The following is a 14298-nucleotide window of genomic DNA, read 5'->3' as shown; positions in this document are numbered from 1 at the left end:
TAAAATGATACCCCCTTAATCCAGTTTGCATCTTTTCCTCACTGGAAAGGGCATTTTCAGTGATTCCTGCTGGGAGCTCAGAGTTTAAAAGATTCACCCCGTTCAGAACCTAGAGCTCCCTAGGGAAACAATAAGTTCTGTGCCAAGCCCTCTGCTAGAGAAGCTTGTAACTGCCTTGGGCCTCATGGACGTGCGGGGGGGGATGAATTTTAGTGAATAGTAAACCATGAGTGTCGCAGGAGCATACAAGCTCTCCAGGTTATTCTGGCAAAGCTTCTAACTGGTGAGCCTTGAGTATGGTTCTTCTCATGCCTTATAGAAGTAGGTAACTCCCCCCTTACCCCCCCCCAAGAACTACCTTTCACTGATGTGACTAGCTCTGTCAATATAGCTAATGGAGGCTGAGACCATCGCGATGGTCTTATTAAAGTTACCAGCCGTATCCCTTCAGCTGGTGATCTGTGACAGTGAGAAGTTACTTATTCTCCACTTCAAGAAAGTTTTCCCTGTTCCTTCTGGACCTGCTCTGTCTGCAGGCCCACCAGAGATAGGAAGTGGCAGCCATAGAGCCTGACTCTTCTCCCTGTGGCAAGAATGGATATTGTAGAGCCCTCTGAACTCATGGGATCCCCAAGCACCACTGGGACAGGGTTTACACCCTTGGTTTCAAGGGAAGTTTGCACTGTCATAAAACTCCACTGAGTACAAACCTTCATCATGTAATCTTGTATAGCAAAGGGAAATCGAGTGGTGGGAACTAGGACAAAGACAGTTCCTTTAAATTTAGCATTTTAAAGTTTATTTACAAAGGATCAATCATGTAATTTCAGAATGTGTGGGGGACAATTCTTGCTGTACCTCCTATCATTTTCTATTTTTTTCTCCTGTGTTTGGTAAGATGTTAGGCAGATATTGCTGCTTCTTTAGGGGTATTCAAACCGTTATCTCTTAACGTAAACCTTGATTGGGCCATGCAGTTAAAAACTATTCTTTTGTCCCCCTCTTGCAGTTCTGCTTATCAAAATCTGATAAAGAACAATATGAAAGAGAAGAGAGACCAGAATCCCAGCAGGACATTTTGAGAAGAGCTGCTAAAGACTTGCCTATCTATACCACAACAGCATCAAGGGGTGAGGCATGCAGACGAGTCCAGTTGTCCAAAAGCTGCTAGTCTAATTCATGAGATTTATTTTGATGTTGCTGTGTGAACAGTCTGCTAAACAAATACTGCAAAAGCCCATGACTTCATATTTCCCCATGAGATGCCAGAGTTCTTTTTTGTCTGTGGATCTCTACAAGCAGCCAATAAATAGAACCGTTTTCTCAAAAAGATCATGTTTTGCAAAATAAATTCAGCGTGAAAATATTTATTGTGTACTCTGCTTATAATAATCTTAAATAGACTAAAGGAACAGAGGTGAAAGGCTGAGTTTTTAATATGCATTTCTATTTAATCCCAATTATTGCTTCAGTCCTCTAAGTATGAACATTTAAGGCTTGAATTTACTTCCACTACAGTGTCAGAATTGAGGATATGGAAGCTAAAATGACAAGTAAATTCTTCTTCCAATATCAGCTATAACTCAGGACAGAGCTGTTTAATCAGTATGTTTATGATCCTTCATCTACTTCTGTCTTTACCTTCACTATTTTTAAGTAACACTATTGTAATTTCTCTGAAAATATCATGAGAGACCGTTAAATGATCTCTCTGATGCCTAAATACAGTATAGCTAGATTTCTGTAACTGTGTTACTACTCTAAAACTAGTGGTATTATTGATTACTCCCAAGACCTGTGGTCCTTTTTAACAGAAGTCACAGATGTTATACTATTTAATATGCAGTGTGGTTGTAGCCATGTCAGTCCCAGGATATTAGAGAGACGAATGTGAGTGAGGTAATATCTTTTATTGGATCAACTTCCATTGTGTCTCCTACCAATAGAAGTTGGTCCAATAAAAGATATTCCTCACCCACCTTGTCTCTCTTATCACTTAATAGTAAGTCATGAGATTTGTTAATGGTTATCTTGAGTAAATTCGTTTTGTACTTAAGTGATTCCCAAACTAGGGTTCCTGGACCATTGGTGGTTTGTGGGGCACTTGCTGGTTGTCAGCACAGAGCTGCCTGGTGGTGGTGGCTTTTCTCCTTCTTTATAGCTGCCTCTACAGGTCTGCCATCTTTTTATCAAGAAGAGTCTGGAGGCCTGTTAAAAGCAACTGCTGAGAAGGAGTTGGAGCCAGCCTAACTGCATCTGCTAGATACTACTTCAGCAGAATAGGAGAGAAATATGAGTGACCCTCAAGGACTAGGAGAAGAGGACTAAGGCCATTGGGGAGTATGTCAAAAGGCACATGGGGAGAAAAGGACCCAGTGTCTAGGTAGCATATCCAGAAGAAAAGGAAACCAAGTGGCAGGGAAGCATGTGCTTGGAGGATCAGGGGAGGGGAGACTGAGGAACAGATTAAATGAAGAGGAAGAGTTGAAAAAGCATTTACTACAACAGAAACAGATACTGCTACACTAAATACTTCCATGTTACATTTTTCTGTAAGCAATTGTTGTAGTTGCCACAGCAATCTTATGCGATTCAGAATGGAAGTGGGAGGGGAGATGTCCTTGAGACAGTCTCTTGAACATAGGGAGCTTCTGTGTATATGTAATTTAATTTTACAAAGACCTGTTTAACAGATTGACTTTTAAAATTTGAACATAGCAATCAGATATTGTGATAGATGCCAACTAATCAAGCCTGACCGCTGTCATCACTGTTCTGCATGTGACCTGTAAGTAGCTGTGATGATCTGTTGTTTAAATTCTCATCTTGAATACTTGTGCCTTATTTTTATTGCTTGCCAGTGGAACTGCATAATGGTAGATCTACTATCTCTGTCCCTCTCCCAGCCCACAGAGCCTGGGCTTCATGTAAGACATGGAAATCTCTGCTTTTCCCTCTGCTGGAACTGCAACAGTTCTACTGCATATGGGGCCCTCTGCACCATGGAGAGTGGGGCAGGGTTTTAAGTGTGCTTCTAGCTTTGTAAAATATGTTCAGTCTGAAGGATCAGTACTGGAGAGTGAAGTGGGTCTGGGGTGTGATACATGTGCCAACAGAAACTTCTGGGCATGAAACCTAGCTTGCTTCCCTAGCTGTCAGGCACAAGCATGCTGTGGTAGTAACAACTTTGTTTCAGGAGAGCTACAGTAGTATTACAGATCTTCATAACTTCAGAGGTATTAGGTTATCCACCAGACACATTCTGCTCCACCTGCAAAATCTGTTCTTACAGGCCACTTAAGATTGAGAAAAAAATTATTAATTAAACTTCAGTGACTGAGCTTGGGGAGATCTATTTAATTAAGAAATCTGATGAATGCATGTGTCTGTCTGGAATTACTACCCTTTAGCCATGCTATACTAAAGTTGGGAGAAAATGGAATATAGACCATTGGAACTATTGATTATATATTTTTCCATCTTCTTCTGCTCTATCCCAAAGTTATTTTTCTATCCAGCATTTTGATCAGCTTGATTAAGTTGAGTGCCAGGTTGCCATATTTCCCATACTCTCCACAGCAGCTGTACGGCATGCTAGTTATTAAAATCAATTCTAAATGTTGGATTTTTTCCTCAAATGCTAATGCTGAAGTAAGTTGGTGTACAGTGAAAACAGCACCTAATGGTCTATGGAAACAGAGTGTGCCTTGTGCAGTTCAATAATATCCCCTCTTTCTGATTAATGGGCTTTTTTGAGTCCTATCTTCTATTTCCCCTGGGCAGAAGGTCTGACAGCTGTGAAATGGGACCTCTGCCTGAAGGGGTGGGGTTGAAAAGCAGAAGTAATGGGTATTAAAAGTTGTTTCACAGTTTTAGGAAGTTTGAGATCAAATATTTGAATTGGAAAGTGAATGTATTTTGTACTTTATTTTTTATTTTAATTAATTGGAAATGGACTTTTTCTTTTTCAGATGTGTACTAAAAATGGACCATCATTGTCCTTGGTATGTTTGGTTTTTTTAAATGAATATAAATAATATTGAAACAATTGATCAAATTCTGCACTCTCTTACACCAAAGTAAATATGTAATAAATCCATTGATTTTTAGTGGAATTTCTCCAGATTCAGACATTTATAAATGAGAGCAGCACATTTCCTAAGCTTATTGCAGTGTATATTGCAAGCCAGAATTGTAGGTCTAAGAAACCTAAATATGTACATACATATAGATGCACATCAGAACTGACCAAGTTAAAAGAAACGAGAGAGGCTGAGATGCTGCTTTATTGTGTTTAATTCAGTACTGTATGTGTCAAGAGATAAGAATCTATTTTACTAAATTGTGAAAATCAACTTCTTAAATGAATTCACTCCCAGATATCAAGTTGATCAGCTCACTTTACATTGCCCCAGTTAACGTTGTTTCGTGGATACATCGCTGATCTATTAGAGAACATGTTCGTTTAAAATTGTTCAGTGCTCCCTTATAACATTGCTTGGCAGCCGTCTGCTTTGTCCACTGCTTGCAGGAAAAGCAACCAGTTGGAGCTAGCTGGTGGGGGCTTGGAACCAGAGTGGGCCAGCAGCCCCACATCAACTCCCCTAAATTCCCTGTGCCTCAGCTGCCCAGCAGACTATCAACTATCAGGTAGTTCAGCTGTTCCTCCCCCCACTCTGTGTGCTGCTCCTGCCCTCTGCCTTGGAGCTGCTCCGGGGAGCCTCTTGCTTGCTGTGGAGGGGAAGTGGGGTGCTGATGTCAGGGTGTCCCCCGCTCCTGTACCTCATCTCCACAGAGCAGAGGGGGGACACGACAGATCAGGACGAAGGGAGCTTGCTGTCAGCAGCTGCTGTCTCAATTTGCTGATCTACTTAAAAATACAGTGTACTTAGAGTGGGGTCAGCGTACTTAATGGGGCAACGCGCAAGTCTCTCTCTCACACACACACACACACACACACACACACGGTGTGTGTCTGTCTGTCTCTCTTGCACGTACGCACCCCCCTGCACTTTGGAAAGTGGAGGGAGTGGTGCGCTCCAGTGGGATAGCGTGGGTTCATCATCACGTTCAGTTTCGGCATGGAATGTTTGCAGCCACTGCCATGCAACTCTTGTGTCTCCTCCCTCCATTCGTGCTGCATTTTAGAGTGTGAGGCTACATTAACAACATGTTAACCCTTGAGGGCTCAGCTAAATGCTAGTTCATCATTTAGCAGTAAGGCATTCCCTAGGAAATATCCCACCCTCTGACTCCATTACCTCAACCAAGCTTCACAATCATCATTGCTGTGTATCAGTATTAAATTGTTTGTTTTAAAACTTATAGTGTGAGTGTGTGTGTGTATGTATATGTATGTGTATGTGTGTGTATATATGTGTGTATATATATATATATGTATAGTCTTTTGTCTGGTGAAAAAAAATTCCCTGGAACCTACCCCCCCCTTACATTAATTCTTATGGGGAAATTGGATTCACTTAACATCATTCGCTTAAAGTAGCATTTTTCAGGAACATAACTACAATGTTAACCAAGGAGTTATTGTATTGCTATATTTTTTTGCCATGCAGGATTCATTGCAGGGTGTAGAATTGCAACCTGGACATGTAGTTCCTATTGAATATCATGCAGTTTTTATTCCCCTACACATGACGTGCCATCCCAACGGATATTGCTAGTTGTGGTAAACGTTAATAGATGTTCTAGGGCCTAACGTGACATCCATTGAAGTCAATGGAAAGGCTCCCAGTGGATCAAACTCCTGAAGTCTGGCAAGACTTCATGTTAGAGAGCTTATTCCTTCACTCTCCCACTTCCCTGGTTCTTCTCGCATGAACAGAGAGCAACAATACCCGAAGTCCGAAGGTGCAAACAATTCGATGTTTATTGGGGTGAACTTCCAGCAAGCTAAATACAAGTTCCTTTTTCCTTATTTTCGAATCCCAACTTACTTCCTGTTTGTCCCTAATTTATATAGTAATATTCTTAGCTATACCTTAACCAATCATTCTATTAAAATTTAACTAACCAATCCTAACATATTGTAACATGATCAGCTAACCAATTATATCCCACCACCTTAATTAGATTACACCCAGCAAAATTAATTATACAGCAGACAGAAACAATCACAGAACCAGACAGAGATTATACAGACAAACAATAACAAAGTGGGAACTATAATGACAAAACAATACAGGAGTGAGGATTTCACATCCCAGTATTGATAAGTGAGTTCTTGCCAGACAGGATGCTGTTTCCTTTTACATTCTCTAGGCACTCCCTTTCTCTGGAGGTGATAGGCATTATCAGGACAGGATTGTATTCCTAACAGCCCAATAGCACCTTCTTTCAATGTGACTAGTTTGGAATGTGAGGATGTGACCTGTCGCTTCCCAGCTTATGGCTGCCTCTGCTGCTTAGCCAAAGGCCTTAGCCTAAGCACAGGGCCTCAGACTGTCACAGTAAGAAAAGGCCCTTACACTGGCAGACAGTGATTTTGATTCTTTCTTTTATACCTCTAACTAGCCAAGTGATAAGAATACACCTAAATTCTTAAAGTATAGGCCTTTATAGACAGGCCTGAATATCTATATCCTAACACTTCATATTTTTATATAAGAAATCTGGCCAGAAATGGTGTTGGTCATCAGGCTGCTCTTTGTTCAGCAAAATTATTTCAGTGGCAGGAGTGATGAGAGGAGCCCACATCACCTGTCTTAAGGGAATATTCTTTAAAATGGGGATTTTAAAACGTTAAATCTTAACTTTTTTTCATTGATGGAACGTTGTCCCAATTGACAGACTGCTGAAACCATGCACATACAGTGGTGCCCCACAAAAACAGTTTGATTAATCTTTATAACAAAGTGATCTCTCTCTCTCTCTCTCTCTTTTTTAGGGTGAATAACTGTGTGGGATTTTCTAACTACAAATTCTTCCTCCTGTTTTTATTATACTCCTTATTGTACTGTCTGTTTGTTGCCGCTACGGTCTTGCAGTACTTCATAAAGTTTTGGACAGTAAGTTTTGCTTTTTGTTAAATTTGCATGCATTACTGAAATCTGTATCAGAGCATCATGTCTCCATTTTTGTCTGTTTTGTGGATCAGTACCGTCAACAACAGCATCACTTGAGGTGACTGAAGCAAGAGAACCTTTCAAAATTAAATGAATTAAGTTCTACATTGAGTAGAGCTGGACAAATACTGTGGGAGAGTAGAGAGGGTGGAAATTAAAAAAACAATAAAGTACAACTTCTCTGATGCCAAAAATTGAGCAGCACAGCTCAATTTTTCAAATATGTGTGTTGGATACTTAGCTTCTTATAATCAAACCACAGAGTAAAACAAATGATGAAAAATATTGTCAGATTTGAATAACAAATTCAAGGAAATAGAAATCTACTTGTGGATATTCTGTGAGCAGAAGAGACAGCTAAATTTGCCTATTCATTGTGAATTTGTTTGGTTTTAATACTGAGTGCTTATAATGGCAAATTTCAATTTGAGATTTGTAGCATTTACTGACCAGACATGGCCATCATAAGAAGTTATGCAAAGTATGTACAGTGTTAATACTGTTTACTTTCACTGCAACTGTTTTCAGTGTTCAAATGGATAATATGCACTTACTCTATTACACAAATTCATTTGAATAGAGCCTTATCAGTGGAAGCATCCTTATACATTATATTTTATACGAATTCTCTTCCAGAGAGAAGTGCATATTCCAGACTCAATAGAGTATCTTCTATTTCATTCCCGCTCCTAATATTAAAGCCTTGCAATGTGCCTACTGTCCTTCCTGATACGTAGGACTAGATGTAGTTACCTTCAGAATTCAGCTAATGCTACTGAAAAATAATTGATTGGAAGAATTGTCATCAGTGAAAGGCTCTTCGCAACTTTTAAAGCTTGTGACTGCCTCTTAAACAAAAGTTGCCATCTGCGCAGCTGTGCAAAACAGTAATTATCCTCAGAGCTGTAAGGATGACAGCTTTTAAGCCTAAAGATGTAACTATATCAGGGATCTCTTTCTTTGTATAAGACTACACGATACGTTCGGAGTAGCTACACTTGAAACAGTTGTTCTTTTGATGTCTAGGAAAGATAAATGGTGTTAGTAGTCATCCAGGCTGTACACACAATTCTACGAAATGCTACGTTTCAGTATGATATATTGATTTTACATTGTGGCCCATCAGTGTAGAGCAAAAAAACTGAGGGGGAATTGAGTGTCAGTGCCTTGCAGGATCAGGCTCTATGATTGTATTCAATCGGACATGTTACTGATTTCCTTATTAAAACATTGCCTTGGCAAAATTCTCAAAATGTAATGATCTAACTCTGACATTCAATCTTATTGAATATGCTCTATTTCATCTTTAATTTGTTTGTGAATGTGGCTCAACGTGGATGTGGCCCTCTGTATTTTACAGATCAGTGGGGGAGCAGACATGCAGGAAAGAGAACTGATTTGCTTTGTCACCTCACTTCATAAGTCTTATTACAGTGGAAGTCTTGTGTTTGGACATTAGGCCATAATGAGCATTATTTAATACCACCCCTTTACAGAAAATCTCTTCCAAGGCCCATCAGACACGATAGTTGAGTGGACTTCTCTGAATGAAGAGAGGGAACTTAAGAGTTTGTGTAATCGTTAGTCGTCACTATTCCCTGCAAGAATGCGTCATTTCTGATGATTGACTGTTTTAAAAAAAAACAAAAAAAAAAGTGGTCTTACCTTACTCAGCAGTACTGCTTCATTTGTATATTCATAGAATCACAGAATAACAGTGTTGGAAGGGACCTCTGGAGGCCATCTAGTCCAACCCCCTGCCCAGAGCAGGATCAATTCCAGCTAAATCATCCCAGCCAGGGCTTTGTCAAGCCTGACCTTAAACTTCTAAGGAAGGGGATTCCACCACCTCCCTAGGTAATGCATTCTGGTGTTTCACCACCCTCCTAGTGAAAAAGTTTTTCCGAATATCCAACCTAAACCTCCCCCACTGCAACTTGAGACCATTACTCCTTGTCCTGTCATCTGCTATCACTGAGAATAGTCTAGATCCATAGTCTTTGGATCCACCTTTCAGGTAGTTGAAAGCAGCTATCAAATCCCCCCTCATTCTTCTCTTCTGCAGACTAAACAATCCCAGTTCCCTCAGCCTCTCCTCATAACTCATGTGTTCCAGGCCCCTAATCATTTTTGTTGCCCTTCTCTGGACTCTCTCCAGTTTCTCCACATCCTTCTTGTAGTGTGGGGCCCAAAACTGGACACAGTACTCCAGATGAGGCCTCACCAATGTCGAATAGAGGGGAACGATCACGTCCCTAGATCTGCTGGCAATGCCCCTACTAATACATCCCAAAATGCCATTGGCCTTCTTGGCAACAAGGGCACACTGCTGACTCATATCCAGCTTCTCGTCCACTGTCACCCCTAGGTCCTTTTCCGCAGAACTGCTGCCTAGCCATTTGGTCCCTAGTCTGTAGCGGTGCATTGGATTCTTCCGTCCTAAGTGCAGGACTCTGCACTTGTCCTTGTTGAACCTCATCAGATTTCTTTTGGCCCAATCCTCCAATTTGTCTAGGTCCCTCTGTATCCTATCCCTACCCTCCAGCGTATCTACCACTCCTCCCAGTTTAGTGTCATCCGCAAACTTGCTGAGGGTGCAATCCACACCATCCTCCAGATCATTAATGAAGATATTGAACAAAACTGGCCCCAGGACCGACCCTTGGGGCACTCCGCTAGATACCGGCTGCCAACTACACATGGAGCCATTGATCACTACCCGTTGAGCCCGACAATCTAGCCAACTTTCTACCCACCTTGTAGTGCATCCATCCAGCCCATACTTCTTTAACTTGCTGACAAGAATACTGTGGGAGACAGTGTCAAAAGCTTGGCTAAAGTCAAGGAATAATTCGTCCACTGCTTTCTCTTCATCCACAGAACCAGTTATCTCATCATAGAAGGCAATTAGATTAGTCAGGCATGACTTTCCCTTGGTGAATCCATGCTGACTGTTCCTGATCACTTTCCTCTTGTCTAAGTGCTTCAGAATTGATTCCTTGAGGACCTGCTCCATGATTTTTCCGGGGACTGAGGTGAGGCTGACCGGCCTGTAGTTCCCAGGATCATCCTTCTTCCCTTTTTTAAAGATGGGCACTAAATTAGCCTTTTTCCACTCATAGAATCATAGAATATCAGGGTTGGAAGGGACCTCAGGAGGTCATCTAGTCCAACCCCCTGCTCAAAGCAGGACCAATCCCCAATTAAATCATCCCAGCCAGGGCTTTGTCAAGCCTGACCTTAAAAACTTCTAAGGAAGGAGATTCTACCACCTCCCTAGCTAACGCATTCCAGTGTTTCACCACTCTCCTAGTGAAAAAGTTTTTCCTAATATCCAACCTAAACCTCCCCCACTGCAACTTGAGATCATTACTCCTTGTTCTGTCCTCTTCTACCACTGAGAATAGTCTAGAACCATCCTCTTTGGAACCACCTGTCAGGTAGTTGAAAGCAGCTATCAAATCCCCCCTCATTCTTCTCTTCTGCAGACTAAACAATCCCAGTTCCCTCAGCCTCTCCTCATAAGTCATGTGTTCCAGACCCCTAATCATTTTTGTTGCCCTTCGCTGGACTCTTTCCAATTTCTCCACATCCTTCTTGTAGCGTGGGGCCCAAAACTGGACACAGTACTCCAGATGAGGCCTCACCAATGTCGAATAGAGGGGGACGATCACGTCCCTCGATCTGCTCGCTATGCCCCTACTTATACATCCCAAAATGCCATTGGCCTTCTTGGCAACAAGGGCACACTGCTGACTCATATCCAGCTTCTCGTCCACTGTCATCCCTAGGTTCTTTTCTGCAGAACTGCTGCCTAGCCATTCGGTCCCTAGTCTGTAGCTGTGCATTGGGTTCTTCCGTCCTAAGTGCAGGACCCTGCACTTATCCTTATTGAACCTCATCAGATTTCTTTTGGCCCAATCCTCCAGTTTGTCTAGGTCCCTCTGTATCCTATCCCTGCCTTCCAACGTATCTACCACTCCTTCCAGGGACTTCCCCCGATCGCCATGAGTTTTCAAAGATAATGGCCAATGGCTCTGCAATCACAGCCGACAATTCCTTTAGCACTCTCAGATGCAACGCATCCGGCCCCATGGACTTGTGCACATCCAGTTTTTCTAAATAGTCCCAAACCACTTCTTTCTCCACAGAGGCTGGCGACCTCCTCCCCATGCTGTGCTGCCCAGTGCAGTAGTCTGGGAGCTGACCTTGTTCGTGAAGACAGAGGCAAAAAAAGCATTGAGTACGTTAGCTTTTTCCACATCCTCTGTCACTAGGTTGCCTTCTCATTTAGTGAGGGGCCCACACTTTCCTTGGCTTTCTTCTTATTGCCAACATACCTGAAGAAACCCTTCTTGTTACTCTTACCCTCGCTAGCTGCAACTCCAGGTGTGATTTAGCCTTCCTGATTCCATTCCTACATGCCCAAGCAATATTTATATACTCATCCCTGGTCATTTGTCCAATCTTCCACTTCTTGTAAGCCTCTTTTTTGTGTTTAAGATCAGCAAGGATTTCGCTGTTAAGCCAAGCTGGTCGCCTGCCATATTTACTATTCTTTCTACACATCAGGATGGTTTGTACCTGTAAGCTCAATAAGGATTCTTTAAAATACAGCCAGCTCTCCTGGACGCTTTTCCCCCTCATGTTATTCTCCCAGGGGATCTTGCCCATCAGTTCCCTGAGGGAGTCAAAGTCTGCTTTTCTGAAGTCCAGGGTCCGTATTCTGCTGCTTACCTTTCCTCCTTGTGTCAGGATCCTGAACTCGACCATCTCATGGTCACTGCCTCCCAGGTTCCCATCCACTTTTGCTTCCCCTACCAATTCTTCCCGGTTTGTGAGCAGCAGGTCAAGAAGAGCTCTGCCCCTAGTTGGTTCCTCCAGCACTTGCACCAGGAAATTGTCCCCTACAGTTTCCAAAAACTTCCTGTATTGTCTGTGCACCGATGTATTGCTCTCCCAGCAGATATCAGGATGATTGAAGTCGCCCATGAGAACCAGGGTGTGCGATCTAGTAGCTTCTGCGACTTGCCGGAAGAAAGCCTCGTCCACCTCATCCCCCTGGTCCGGTGGTCTATCCCACCACGACATCACCCTCGTTGCTCAGGCTTCTAAACTTAATCCAGAGACACTCAGGTTTTTCTGCAGTTTCATACTTGAGCTCTGAGCAGTCATACTGTTCCCTTACATACAGTGCAACTCCCCCACCTTTTCTGGCCTCCCTGTCCTTCCTGAACAGTTTATACCCATCCATGACAGTACTCCAGTCATGTGAGTTATCCCACCAAGTCTCTGTTATTCCAATCACATCATAATTTCCTGACTTTGCCAGGACCTCCAGTTCTCCCTGCTTGTTTCCTAGGCTTTGTGCATTTGTATATAGGCACTTGAGATAACCCGCTGATCGCCCCTTGTTCTCAGTATGAGGCAGGAGCCCTCCCCTCTCACAGGCTCCTGCTTGTGCTTCCTCCCGGTATCCCGCTTCCCCACTTACCTCAGGGCTTTGGTCTCCTTTCCCCGGTGAACCTAGTTTAAAGCCCTCCTCACTAGGTTAGCCAATTGTTCAATTATATCTGTTTGCTTTAGTGATTAAAACAGGTATGTTTTAATGCTTCTTATGTCTGGTAGCACTGCACAGCCAACATACTTGGAAAGATTGAGCAGGATTCAGTACATCAACAACAACAACTTTTTTGATTATGAGAATGGGTCTAATTTGGCATGCAGAACTTTGATATTCAAGAGTGGAAAGAACCCATCTTGACAAATTTCAAAATGAAGTGCTGGACTTGCAGTAGGAAAAACATCTTTTAATTGTAAACTTGCACACACTTGTTATCGAAATCATTGAGACACAAAATCCTGAATTCTTTCAATGCTTTTCTTACAATCACTTTTCAGAGTAAAACTATACTTTATACCTATATTCAAGCCACTTATACACTCCTGAATTTAATATACCTAAAATAAATTATAATGAGACTAAAATAGTAGACCATTTTAATAAGACTTCTGTAGAGCGATGGTGGCACCTTCATCAGCATGGCTTGCAAAATTCACTTGCCTGTGGTGAGTAGGAAGCTTTTCTAGATGAATGCCATCAACTTCTGCAGAATCTAAGACTTGATTGCTATGTGTGATTTGTTTTCTGTAAAATATTCTAGTCTCAGTAGTTGTAAAAAAAACAGAACAAAAAAAAACCTTCCAGATATGAACCAGGTATAACTGATGTGGTGCTGTCTGCAGACTGTCCTCTTCAGTGCTTCTGCTGCTGCTCATATCTCTCTCACAAAGCAAAGTGAAAATTGATCAGGCTTGTTAGTTTTCACTGTTCCTGTTGGGGACCTTTGAGACAGCACTGACCCAACATGGACAAGTTTCAGATGAAATTTACTCTGCTGCATCTTGGGAAAGCTCTGCGCAAAGGCAGAAGATGGATTCAAAAACAGAGCCTGGTACAGGGGTTCTTAGATTTTAAAGTGATGAGACCATATATAGGTACATAGATAGGATGAGGGCGACAGCAGCACCCTCACATCAGCCAGTAGGCTCTGGGACCAGAGTTGGGGAACAGAGCTATTTCTTTCTCCCAGCAGCCAGTGGGGAATGGGAACTTCATACTTACCAAGCATACCATTATGTGGACACTACAAAAATGGAATCCTCGAGCAGGTCTAAGGACAACATCTTAGTAGAAATCCCAAATCTCCTTTTGCAACAGCTGCAGGCAGGGAAAGGAAGACTGGCGGGGGGAAGCTTAGAGTCCCACATGGGCATTGCTACTAGCCAGTAGGGCCCTTCATTTTAGTTGAGTCCTCAGGCTATTAGATGCTTAGAAAATCCCTATACATGAGAGGGCCTGTGTGGAGTGAGGGCAGTATGAAGAGAACAATGAGATCAGAAAATCTTCCATGGGGAAGGTGAATAGAAGTCACAGGAGAGGAGGAGTTGGAAACAACTTTTTTTTTTTTTTAATCCACTTGGCTATTTTGTTACGCGAACCATCAAAAAATATCCTTACCAGAATGAGTTCTGCCCCTGTTAGGTAAAGACTTCCTAAAGTTGAGAACAGCAGCAGCAATTTAACCACAGTATTGACCACGTCCTGATCAAATTTCATTTTGAAAACTAAATATTTTGCTTTGAGAAAATACTGTTTTCCAAGAATTACTTTTGTTTTACAGAAATATAATTCCAAAATAGCCAGGTGGATTTT

The 14298-nt window shown here is 42.1% G+C and overlaps 1 protein-coding gene across 2 annotated transcripts in view; it reads left to right on the top strand.

Moving 5' to 3' along the window:
- Positions 1-14298, top strand: part of ZDHHC20 (zDHHC palmitoyltransferase 20) — a 79607-nt gene that overhangs the window by 48705 nt on the left and 16604 nt on the right. For both annotated transcript variants that reach the window (XM_048845618.2, XM_048845626.2), the window contains exons 4-7: positions 1010-1130; positions 2719-2788; positions 3972-4004; positions 6905-7025. In XM_048845618.2, the coding sequence (XP_048701575.1) occupies positions 1010-1130; positions 2719-2788; positions 3972-4004; positions 6905-7025 (345 nt within the window). The remainder of the gene's footprint in view (positions 1-1009; positions 1131-2718; positions 2789-3971; positions 4005-6904; positions 7026-14298) is intronic.

The sequence above is a fragment of the Caretta caretta genome, chromosome 1, assembly GCF_965140235.1.
Source record: "Caretta caretta isolate rCarCar2 chromosome 1, rCarCar1.hap1, whole genome shotgun sequence".
NCBI lineage: Eukaryota > Metazoa > Chordata > Testudines > Cheloniidae > Caretta > Caretta caretta.
This window is presented reverse-complemented; position numbering and strand designations above follow the sequence as displayed.